Source organism: Teleopsis dalmanni, chromosome 1 (genome assembly GCF_002237135.1).
Source record: "Teleopsis dalmanni isolate 2A chromosome 1, ASM223713v2, whole genome shotgun sequence".
NCBI classification, from domain to species: Eukaryota; Metazoa; Arthropoda; class Insecta; order Diptera; family Diopsidae; genus Teleopsis; species Teleopsis dalmanni.
In genome coordinates, this window is record NC_051846.1 from 125891624 (window position 1) to 125905153 (window position 13530).

The 13530-nt window shown below is 36.5% G+C and overlaps 1 protein-coding gene across 1 annotated transcript; it reads right to left on the reverse strand.

The window, feature by feature from the left end:
- Positions 1 to 858: 858 nt before the first annotated feature.
- On the reverse strand, positions 859 to 1221 carry LOC119665971. Its single transcript, XM_038075229.1, has one exon. It carries the CDS (start codon positions 1219 to 1221, stop codon positions 859 to 861), a length of 363 nt encoding a protein of 120 aa, XP_037931157.1.
- Positions 1222 to 13530: the final 12309 nt, after the last annotated feature.

Sequence of the window (13530 nt, forward strand, 5' to 3'; positions counted from 1 at the left end):
ATCCTCGAGGATGCAGTGACGCGGAGACTACTTCCCAACCCTTCTTTTGAAAAAAAAAAAAAAAAAAAAAAAATGGCAGCACTACAGCCTTAAGTTCATAAATATCTTTCGGATCATAAACGGAGTACATAGTAAGTCTCATTTTTTGCAACTGTAACGACATTTATGTTCGTTTTGTTGCGTTGATACGGAATATGGAACCTTTGATCAAGATCTTCTGTAATTAAACTCGTCTGCGAACCAGAATCAATCAAAGCCCTTACCGTATATTGTTTTTGCATCTTGCTTCCTAAATTTACCATTGCTTTTCCAAGTAACACTATTTGGCTTTCTTTGATGGTGGTACTTAATGCTACTTCTGCTGTTGAATGCTTTTGTTTTGCTTTTACGAGGGCTGATATATATATTTCTGGCCTAATAATGAAAATGCGAATATTTATCATCAAAAATGGTTTTATTGTTTTTCTAAATATTCTCCAGCCTGATTTAAACACTTTTGCATACGCTCAAACCAATTGTCGAAGCACTTTTTCCACTCCAATTGAGACACCTCCAAAACATGGTTTTTGAATGCTTCAACAGCATCTTCTGGCGACGAAAATCGTTGACCATGCATTTTTTTCTTGATGTGCGGGAATGAAAAGAAGTCATTGGGCGCCACGTCAGGGCTGTACGGCGGATGACCCATCAATTTGACGGATGACCCATTATTTTGATGCCCATACGCATAGATCCATGATTCGTCACTTGTGACGATCTCATAAACGTCTTTTGAAGCACTGCGAACGTATTTTTTCAATATTTCTTTGCACCAATCGTCACGAGCCTTTTTTGAGCGATTGTCAAATTGTGCGGGATTCAACGAGAACAATCCTTTTTTACAGTCAGGTGTTCATGCAATATCGAATGTATGCTGGTGGGAAAAATACCCAAGGATGCCTGTATCTCACGGTATGTCACATGACGATTTTGCATTATCAGTTCACGCACGGCATCAATGTTCTCTGGCTCAACGTCCGTTTCTGGACGAACTTCACAGAATTCGTCGTTGAGCGAGCGTCGGCCACGATTGAATTCATTAAACCAGTTTTTCACAGTGCTATAGGGTGGTGCTTCATCACCATACAAAGATTTAAGTTCATCAATGCACTCTTGTCGTGATAATCGACATCGAAAATTGTGAAAAATAGTCGCGCGAAAATGTTCACGTGTTAATTCCATTTTTTGGCCGAGACGAATTTTTTAAGTCTCTGTAAATAAAACAATTCACAATTAAATGACAACACATTCTGAGTGATGTTTTGCTCAAAAATGTCAACCTTTCCAGTGGAAATGTCAGATTGCACCTGGCAACACTTAGTGTTGCCTAGGCCAGAAATATATATATTTTTTTTTTTTTTGGTGTGTCCATATTTTTGACAGTTGGTACATTGTGGTATTGTTCTTTTTGGATGGGGAGGTTCAAAATTTATTTTGCAGTGCAGTAGGTCCTTGATATTGTAAATTTCCTTGTTATTTACATCATGTTTCATTTCGATTGATTAACGGAGATTTTGTGCGCGGATGTAATACGTTTTGTATATTGCATACTTCATGTCCTAGTTCAGCTAGCTCTAATATAATTTCATTTTTGTTAGCGGAGTGGTGCATACCGCGTAGGAAGATCTTAAACCCTTATAGAAGATCTTTTTTGGCTAATACGTGTAGTACTCTACGCTCTTTTCCTTAAGAAATTTTACTATGCTAGTGTAATCTGTTGATTCGTATGGCTGGATTTTTATTTCATTGTTTTGTAATACACGAATTTCATATTTAGATATTTGTAGTGCATCTAACGTTTTAATTAGGTTGTCTAGTAGCTGTACTTTTTGCACGTAAATGGGTGGTGGTTTTTTATTTTTAGCCGTTTGATTTTGTGTTGTTTTGCTATCTTTAGTGGGTTCTTTATCATTATCAGTTGCTAGAACAGCAAACCTATTTGTAGCTAAGAAATACTCGTTTAATGTGTACTGTTTTTTGTTTTGTTTGTGCTTTTTGGCGTTTATTTCATTGATTTGCTTACCAGGGGAGCTAGGAATTTTCTTATTCACTACTGGCGTGTTGAAGCCATTGTTTTTATTTGTGTTTGCATCTTCCGTTGTGTTTGCAGTTCTGGTGTTAATATCAGAGTTTTCCAAATTCTGAATGAGTTTTGATGGTGAATTGTGTTGATGATGGTTTGATTGTTGGAGTTTTATGTGGTACTCCTGCTGCATTTGTTTTTTCTCTATTTGCTGGTTCTGTTGTGGTTGTTTTTGTTGGGTTTGCAATGATTTTTCTTCCAGTTGATTTGATTGTAGAAGTGTTGTTTGATTATTATTATTGGATGCTTTTGAGCATAGGATAGCTTGTTGGTGCGTTTTATGCTGTTGTTGTTGTTCTTGCTGTGATTGTTGCTCGTGATTTCACTCGCCTCCACCTTTTGGTGGAGTTCGATTGACCGGCATTATGATAAATTAAGCAATTACCAAAATAGGATATGAAATTGGAGTTTTCTACTTGACAATAAAGGTTACTATTATGAACAGTTTGAGGATGATTGATCTTGTGTTATAACACTTTTAATAAATGGTTTGTGTACATACTAATCAAAGAATAGGTTGTGTATGCTGTCTCAGCTGAATACTTTAATTTTGTTTAATTACTACGAACAGCTTTTTCACTAATAAAATAAAATATAATAATAGCTGTCTCTATCAGCACTTTTTGGTTTGTTTATATATACACAAAACCGCACTGTTTTTTTGTTTGAATGCTTATTCACTTTTGATTATAAGCTTTAGAAATTAATTTGCTGCCTCTGTCAGCTGTTTGAGTTTTTTAATAAAGTTGTGCAAAAAGAAAAAAAGTCAACAAAAATCGAAAAAAGCGCGCGCTATTTTCAAATTAATATTTTATGCACTTTAAACTTTTACTAATTGTTTTTTGCCCAAAAATGATCTATTTTTGTGAATTTGTATTAATAACAAAAGTGATATTTATAAGAGTATATCTTATTTACTTGTTTTTATACTGTTATTTTATATTATTATTTCTTCGAGACCGGTTAAAAAACACGTCCGTTCACTACGAAACTTTATAACATAATGATTTATTATATCATCTATGCATTAATTTTAATTATTTTGTAATATTTAATTTATTTAATTTAAAGAAAAGTTTTCTTTTTATCCACTATTAATAGTTCACTCATGTCATTCTTAATCTTGTTTTTGAATTATTACTTGAAGTTCCATTATGTAAAAATGTATACTAAATGCTAAATTTGGGCAGTTGTATAATAACGTTGAGTTGACGTTTCACCTCCATAACCAAAAGTTTCACACGATACAATCTTCACATTAGTAAATTTTTGAAAAAAAACAATGAGTTCAGGTTTAAGTTACATTCAATTTTTTTTATATCGTAACCTTTCTATATAATTAATGTTTAACACTCATTCATTTGTGTTGAAACGGAAAACACAATTCTAACCAACAGTTACACAATATTCATATTAGCTAGTCTTTAAAATTAATTTAGTAGTATCAGTTTTAAAACTTCAGTTAAGCTCTTTATTTGATAGCACAACACACTCTTCACGTTAGTGTCCTATTCCAGAATAACGCTAACAACAGCACACAAGAACTTGTAAAAATACAAATAAATTTGAACTCATCTTATATACCTAAACTTGATGCACAAACTAATGTTTGACATAGAATTGCCCCAATTACCTCATTAGGTTTTTTATCATATTTTCATAACATACTCTGCTAAATTCGCAAAGGTTTTCATTAATATTTGTGTAATTCTTCCGTATTTAATCTTTTCAAAGTCATTTACATTATGACACCAATTACTAACCGAATACCAAAAATCAGCAGGGGTATTTAGGCAACTGATTAGTTGCTTAGTAGATGATTACAACAAAAATTTGCATACAAAAAAGAAACTAAGCAGAGAATCTACTATTTCGGATTCTCAGATTAGTGAAAATTTGATTAATAGTGCTGCAAGTACCAAGTGACGGCGCTTAAAGCATAGGGTGTCTTGAAAAGAAAATGCAAAAATAATAACATAAATTAAGAAATAAAATTCAGTAAAACTATAATTTTTAAAGGATTAAAATATAATTAATAAAAATGAAATTAATTTTATAAAAGTATAAAATTGAATACTCTATGACACGTTTGCAATTTTGTTTATTTGATAAATTTTATGATAAATTTAAATGATATTAAAATTTACGAATATTTAAGTATTTTACTCTTAACATACGTTTCGCTTTTGCTGTTGATACGAGTGCTGCCAAGGCATTTGCATACAACAAACTAATCAGATTACACCTTTTGGGTCGTTCAAGCAACTGATTAACATCAAAATGCTATTTTTTTTATATGAGATTTCTGAATCAACTAAGCAACTAATCACTTGCCTGAATACCTCTAGCATTTCTTATCGTCGAACTGACGGGCTGGCTTTAGTCAGCAACTGCCAACATGCAAATAACCTTGCCTATTTTTAGGGAAATGTACGATCAACTAAGATCGTACTCTTACACATATTTCACGGAAAAACTGCAAAACGTAAAGTTTTATAAAATAATCATTAAACTCACAACAAACTTTTCTTCATTCATAATACCAAGGATCAGCCAACTGTAAATTATTCAGATGAAGTTACTTGGACTGGATCTGCATACTGAGTAATGTGGATGTAAGTGGCAGTTCCAGCTAAGTTCCAGCTTATCAGCCAGACTCGTAAGGGTAAGTGCGACAATCTCTCAGGCTGATGGGAAGCTCTTGATATGGTCATGTCTCTGCCAAGGGTGGACTGCTGATTGTCGGGCTGGGAAGTGAAAACTTCCCGGGTACGTATTTATAGTAATTATTGTTTTGATATGTGTAGCTTTCAAATTTGTACGATACCTATAAAAACCCCCAAATCTGAGGTAGACTGTTACGCCGAGGATGCTTGACTGGAGGGGTGCATCCAGTCTTTTAGTAATGAACTCAGGATACCGGGCACTCTCCTGTTTTAATTAATGCCTTCTCAAAGTATGGGGCTCTGCTTTGGGTGACTGTTCTTTCCCTTATATTAAACACTGTATATGGAAAATAAACTAAATATACCAATTAATAATATAATTACAGAGTCAGAGGAAGAAGCTCTACTCCGTTCGCCAACGAAGGTTGGAGGAAATCTTGAAAAGAGGATTGAAGCATCTCTCAAGATTCAGGATCTGGATGATCTGAACCCATCTGATCAGAGACCAATGGTATCAAGCGGTGGGAACACCTCTCCGGTGATTGACACCCAGAGTCCTATGGACACAGGTGACCACGATGGCGGTGCGTCTAATGCTAATACCCAGAGCATGGTGAACTCAGGTGACGGCAACATAGAGACCAGGAAGAAAGCGGAATACTTCACCGGGGCTCAGAAAAGACGCATCAAGGCCATGATTAGGGATGGATTGGATTTGGAGACTGCGAAGCAGAAAGAGAGAGAGCGATACTCTCTCTACAAAGCTTCCTTCGCAGCAGAAGGAGAAAGTGACAGACCCAGTACCAGCAAAAGGTGCAGATCTAATAACACATCTCCCGAAGAAACACAACGCCCGCAGCCCAAAAAGCCAAAAGCCACTCAACAAACATCTAGCTCTACCGGAAACCAGCTAAAACCGACTCCATCTTACAGGGATGTAGCCAATGCTTGCAAAGTGGCTATCGCCCATGAGAAATATCCGGAGGTGAATCTCACTGGTGACCAAATGGAGTTGATAAAATCGAAGCTCCTGGAAGAAATTGACAAACTTCCCAAGCACAATAGTGTCTACGGCTCCATCACCAGTGTTAACAGAGACGGATGGCTCTCATTAACATGCTGCAATGGTGAAACGAGGAACTGGCTGACCACCTGTGTCCCAAAACTCAAACCATTCCCGGATGCTATTCTCAAAGTGTTTCAGGGCGAAGAGATGCCCAAAACCTATGTGTGCATCACATTTATTCCCCCCTCTGCTGTGCTACCACCAGAAATTCTGATGTCCCGATTGGAAAAACAAAATGGTGGCATTTGCACATCATCGTGGAGAATTCTCAGGACTGAGAAAGATAAGAATGGTGGGGAAACCGTTACGATCTCGGTGGACGAAAAATCCAAAAATTGGATAGTCGGTCAGGCAGGGAAGCTGTATCTGAACTTCACACAAATTCACGTACGTGTGAAGGGAGAGCCAACTGGACCCAAGAAACTGACGACAAAAAGGCCATTTACGACAGAGAAACCCAGTGACGTCAAGCAACAGGTGCCTCCATCCAAAAGGCCGCTTTCAGGTGATAGACCCAGTACCTCAAAAGCACAGGCAGATAAGCCAAGTGAGACGGTTAAAGTCACACGGGACAGCACCCGAACTGAAGTCGGGCCCAGCACCTCAAAACAGCAGGGTGGCACACCGGTATCTAGTATAAAGGACCAGAAGCAAGGGCCAAAGAAACCAGCTTCAAGATCCCCTCGACAGGAAGCACCCACTCATGGGACAAAATTGCCCAAGTGGATGCGGAACGGTAAAGGACGATACCAATAAAATGATGAGGTGCCTGCAGGTTAATCTTCAACACGCCAAAGCTGCTACGGCGGTGTTGACACAGCGACTTCTATCTGAAAAGATTGACCTAGCCTTTATCCAGGAGCCATATGTATATGAGAACCAGATAAAGGGAATAAAAGGTAAGCTGCTGTACGATCATGCCAGCCATGGTCGACCTCGTGCTTGTATTGTGGTAAGAGATGACATTAATGCTTTCATTATTCCACAGCACACCAACAAGGACCAGGTAGCAGCTATAATTTCTGTGGACACCCCAGTAAGTAAGACAGAGCTCATTGTCTGCTCATCTTACCTACCTGGAGACTCCCAAGACCTGGACTTCCTATCACTGAAAGGACTAGTAGACTACAGTGTTAAAAGCAAGAGGCAACTCATCGTTGGAAGTGACGCTAATGCACACCACACGATCTGGGGCAGCACCGACATCAATAAAAGAGGTGAGTGTCTATTTGAATTTATGACTGGTAACAACCTATATATTTTGAATACGGGCAATAAGCCCACTTTTATAAACAGAATCAGGGAAGAGGTATTAGACATCACCCTAGCAACACAATTTATAAAACATTTTATCAAAAACTGGAATGTTTCAGCAGAAACATCCATGTCTGATCATCGTCAGATTAGATTTGATATTGATCTAAATATGAAGGTAAGGGAATCGTATAGGGTGCCTAGGGCCACAGAATGGGATCTTTATACTGACGAACTCAAGGCCAATCTAGGCAGTAATAAACATACGATAAAAAAATATTCATGATTTAGAAATAGCTGATGCTGCCTTAAGCACAACTATTATAAATGCCTACCATGGGGCCTGTCCGGAGAAAAATAAGACCGGCAACAGAAGTGCACCATGGTGGAATAAAAAGTTAGCCAAGCTAAGAGTCGAATCCCGGAGACTTCAACAAGGCAAAAACCAACGGTGAATGGGACAATTATAAAAATGCCCTCACCGCCTACAATAAAGAAATTAGAAGGGCAAAAAGAGAATCATGGAGAGGCTTTTGCTCAGAGATTCAAAACTTAAGCAATAGTGCAAAAATCCACAGGGTTATCTCGAAAAGCCACACTAATCCCATTGGGCTTCTAAAACGATCTGATGGTCTTTATACCAATGACTGCAAAGAGTCACTTATACTTCTAACAGAAGTACACTTTCCGGGATCTACAATTTACGACCAATCAATCTCCCAGCTTAGTTCCCTGGTGACCAAAAGGCCCAGAAACAATGACTGGAAGATTGCTCGTAAAATCTTCACTGAAGATAAAATTAAATGGGCGATCAACTCATTTTCTCCTTTCAAAGCACCTGGAGCAGACGGAATATTTCCAGCACTCCTACAAAAGGGACTAACTGACCTTATGCCCTACCTCATTAATATCTTTAGAGCTGGGCTGGCGATGGGAATCATTCCCACTAATTGGAAGGAAGCAATTGTCAAATACATACCTAAAGGAGGAGGTAAACCTAGCGAACTTCCTAAATCCCATAGGCCTATAAGTTTGACTACATTTCTTTTAAAAACTATGGAGAAGATAGTGGAAAGGCATATAAGGGAAGAGTATTTATCTATAAATCCACTCCACGCCAACCAGTACGCCTACCAACAAAATAAATCCACCACACATGCATTACTCAGTCTTACTAATAAAATACAGGAGTCTGTAGATTGCAAAGAATTTGCGGTGGGATGCTTTCTTGATATTGAGGGAGCGTTTGACAATACTGATCCCTCACATATCGAAAGATGCCTCCATGACAGAGGAGTAGATGATACGACACGCACATGGATAAGCAATGTACTAAGAAATAGAATGGTTAAATCCACTCTCGGCAATGCCGAAATAAAAGCACATACTGTAAGAGGATGCCCACAAGGGGGTGTATTATCCCCACTCCTGTGGTCAATTGCAGTAGACTAGCTCTTGCATCGACTCAGTGCCAAACATTTCGAGGCACAAGGCTATGCTGACGATATAGTCATACTTGTCAGGGGTAAATATGAAGACATGATCTCATATCGACTCCAGCAAGCCCTGAACATCGTTAGTAGATGGTGCAGTGAAGTAGGATTAAATGTAAATCCTAAGAAAACAAGTCTGTTAGTCTTCACAAAGAAAAGGAAAACAGTACTTTCCAATTACCCATTCCTGAATGGAGAAGAGCTATCATCCGTTACCCAAGTAAAATACCTGGGAATGATTCTGGATGAGAAGTTGACGTGGAATTCTCATGTAGACAATGTTATACGAAGAGCCAGAGAGGCATTATGGACCAGCAAAAACCTCATTGGTAAGCACTGGGGCCTTAATCCAAAACTCAGCCTTTGGATGTACACATCTATTGCCAGACCAATTGTAACTTATGGGTCAGCTATCTGGTACAAAAAAGCACAACAGAAGACTGTAATTGATAAACTTCGTAAGCTGCAGAGATTAGCCTGCATAATGACAAGTGGAGCGATGAGAACTACCCCGACAGCAGCCCTAGAGGTTGCATTGGGGCTCCCCCACTTCACCTACTAGTCAAAAAGGAAGCAATGACTCTTATGGCCAAGCTACAGTTGACTAGCAATCAATCAACAAGACTACTCGATAACTCCCTGTTAGGTAGGGAAATGCAAAGAGAGGAAGGACTAAATATCACCATATCTGACATTTGCTTACCTAAATTCAACTTTCACCAAAAGTTCCTAATACTAATACCAGACAGAAATGAATGGGAACGGAACATACCTCCATTCGCTGGAGACTACCATCTGTGGTACACGGATGGCTCCAAAACGATGGAAGGAGTGGGGGCGGGAGTATAAGGAGTAAGACCTAAAGAGGAAATATTTGCGAGTATGAGTAAAAACAACTCAGTTTTTCAGGCTGAAGTACACGCAATTGAATTATGTCTCAGGGTATATAAAGGTAAACCCGTCACAGGAAAAAACATATATATCTTTTCTGACAGTAAATCGGCACTCCTGGCACTACGCTCACCTCGAGTAACCTCAAAAATAGTGTGGGAATGCCTTCTACTTCTCAAAGACCTTGCTGAAAGGAACAGAGTCCACTTAATATGGATTCCAGGGCACAGCGGTTTTGAGGGAAACGAAAAAACAGATGAACTAGCGAGAAAAGGGGAGGCCTCATACTATATTGGGCCACAACCATTCTGCGGTCCTTCGTGGAGCTTTTTCAAACTTAAAACTAATGAATGGCTGGAAAGAGCAGCTCAGAATGATTGGGATAATACAATTACCTGCAGACAAACAAAAGAATCCATGCCGTTTCGATCAAAATCCAGTACTAGGGAGCTACTTATGCTGAACAGAAGTGGCATCCGACTTGTCACAGGTTTTCTAACTGGACACTGCGGAGTTAAAAAACATTTATTGAATCTAGGTATTACTGGAGACGATAGCTGTAGACTTTGTTACGAAGAAGAGGAAACAGCAGAACACATATTGTGTCACTGTGATAGTCTTGCAAGACTCAGACTTCGCTACTTATCCATTGCCTATTTGCTTATAACGGAATTAGGCAACATCCCTCCAAAGGACATACTGGCATTCTTAACTGCTACTCGTCTATGGAACTGAAGTGGGTATGTCACAATAATCCTCGAGGATGCAGTGACGCGGAGACTAATTCCCAACCCTTCTTTTGAGAACAAAAAAAAAAAAAAAAACATATCCATAACTCTCGAATTTTCATACTGTGAAAGATTATTAAGGGCCATGTTATGTAGAGTGTCACGGGCACGGCAAATTAAAATATTGTTCTTGTTTTCAGTACAAATTATAAAATTGAGAGTGAGAGAAAAACAATAAAGTTTTTAACGAGAGCAATGAAGGAAATTTACATATTTTTGTGGTATATGGCAAATATAAATACTTTTCGCAAATTTGGTATTTGTTTTGGCATAACAAAAGCTTCTGTATGGAGAATAATTGAAAGAACTAGTGTTTAGCTTATATCAATTGCAAAATTTCCATTCGTGATTGACAGCACACATGTTAAAATAAATGCACCTCACCAAAGCAATTAGGCTTATTTCAAAAGGAAGCATAAATATAGCTTAAACTTGCAAGCAGTTTACAATGGTTTTTTTTATAAACGTGTATGTTGGAGAGCCTGTTTCCTTATGTATTGTTCTGTTTTAATTAAATAAATGTATTCAACTTAATGTTTATATATTCATTTCAAATTAATTAATTTTAATAAATTATCAAACAACACTTTTTTAATAATATTAAAACGTAAATAATTAAAGTAATAATTTTAATTAATTTTAATAATTTTAATTTATAGTAATAGTAATAATTAAAACATTACTTCAAACAAAGAAATAAATAATAATGACATATTAAATAAATAAGTACATAAAATAGTTAATAAATAAATAAAATCAATAATAAATAAATATAAATGTAGATTTGTTTATAATTTTACTGCACCGTTGCATCGCATTGCCAACCTCATTTGCATTAAAATACGTTCCACTTTTATCTTTTACACACATTCCACATTGAACCAGAAAGTGAACCAGATCAATTGCTGGTTCACCCCATTGTTTTTGTTTTGCATGTAAAATTGAGCGGATCATGTTTGCTGAAACGCAGCTATTGATGACAATATAAGTCGTTAGGTATTTCGGTATATGAATATATATGTATATATATTGAGAAGAAAAATATGTTTTGCTATATATCCATATTTTCACCAAAATTTATTTAAATAAATTACTTTGATAAATATTTAAAAAGTTCAGAAGCATAAATTTGAATATCAATATAACATTATTTTTATTTGTTTGAGAAAAAAGATTAAACATGGGAAGTGAGAAAAAATGTTAAATAAAATGTTGTCGTTCAAAAATATCAGATTACGTTCACTTATACCGTTCTCCGTGCAATAAGGATATGTGATTTAAGTGGAAGAAAATCTAGGTTATAAGGTTGTGATATTAAATACTGTAACGACCTAATTTTTTGGTACAATTGGTGTTTTATAATACTACGCGGCCCTAACTTATTTGTCTAAATAAAGAGCCTACTAAGTATGTTTACTCCACATACTTAGTATTTAAAAACAAGTATCCAAAAACAATTCCACATTTAAAAAAGATACACAACTGTATGTTAAGCATGGGAATAAAACTCGAAAACAAGCAAAAACAATTTTTGCAAATAAAATTATGCAAAACAGTAAGCATGGACACATCCAGTATGGTAATAAAAGATATCAACAAGTAAACAACTCTGCAAAGATATCGGGATTAAAAGCGTCACTAAGACCAGATAAAAAAGCTTGTCAACGTGCAATCGATCTCTTTTTCATAAAATCATTGGCCGGAGCAAGAGCTCTTTTGTCTGGACGCAGCAGCAAGTTTTCTTGGGTTTTCTTCTAGTACAGGACAATCCTGGACAGGAGTGTGGGTCACCAGTACCGTGGTAATCGGTAAGGAAATTATATGACGTGTGGAGTATCAGTTTGGGAGCTTGAATAGTTGTCAGATGGTGGAGTTTCCATGGAAGGCTTTAACAGCAATCTATAAAACGACTATAAAACGATCTTTAAAACCGGGGAAGGAGAAGAGATAAAGAAGTCTACACCGAGTAATGACTGGTAATACAAACAAAATATAGGAATCTTGGTAAGATCGTATTGATATATTTTCTTTAATAAAATACGATGATTTTGTGTACTATACGTTGTTGAACTAACCTGCTTAAACCATAATTCCGTGCATATGATTCTATCGCGTTTTAAATAAGCTGCCCCTGGAAATCATTCCTAATGTACATCATATTACTCCGCTGTTAAATAAACCATGCGTACACAATGGTTTCGTGCCTGTGAGTCTATCGCGTTTTAAATAAACGGCGCCTGAAACTCATTCTTAGTATAAATCATATTCCTGCGCTGTTATGGATATTAAACTTACAGGGTTTACATCATACCCCTGCACCTGTGCATCGTGCTGCGTTAAATGTTCGTGAAAAGGTGGTAGATTATTTATTTAGTAGTATTAGTAGTAACTGTAGTATTATTAATTTTTTCTTCTCTCAGTCTATTGGATTCTTTTATGCTATTTAGAATATAACCTAGTTGCTATATTAATTGGTTTGTTATCTTTGTCCTTATTCGATCCTATATTTTATTTAGAATATAACCTAGAGTCTATATGAAATCCGATGTTATCTCTTTCTTTTAGTCGACTCTTTATTTTATTTAGAATATAACCTAATTTCTATATTAAATCATTTATCTCATCATTTTCTTCTTATTCGATTGTTTATTTAGAATATAACCTAGCTCCTACGGTAAGTTAGACATAAGTTTTTTTTTCTTGATTTGTAAAAGAAATTGAAAATTGAAGGAAAAATAAAAAAAAAAGTATCGAATGAATTGAAAATAAATGAATGGGTTTTTTTTTAACTTAGACTAAAACACTAGGAATATAACTCGCGATCAGCCATAAGAATCGAAGTCGAGCCCGAAACACAAATGTTCTTGTATGGACCTTGGTTGCGACTGAGGATATCCCAACTATAGACACCCTAACAGAAAGGGGTTCATTACAATACAAATACTAGAATTTGTAGTCGTCACTTTCTTAAGCGATGGATTGGAAAAATTCGATTAAAACATGCGGCTATGTTCACTGTCTTTCTTGGTAAGAATATTTATTAAAAATAAGTATATTTTAAATAACCTTGAATCAACCTAGGCAATGGAAATGTAGTTCTTCACAGAGTGAAAAGTGCGATGTATCTGTTTGCAACATTATTTACTCAAACACGTCATTGTTATGATTTTCTACTGATGAGTATGACCTGAAGAGATGTTTACGGCATAGTAAGTCAGAAGCGGAAGTTGTTAATTTGTTATTTTATCAT

Coding starts and splice junctions, on each gene's coding strand:
- LOC119665971 (XM_038075229.1), bottom strand. CDS start 1,221: ATGGAATTAACACGTGAACATTTTCGCGCGACTATTTTTCACAATTTT.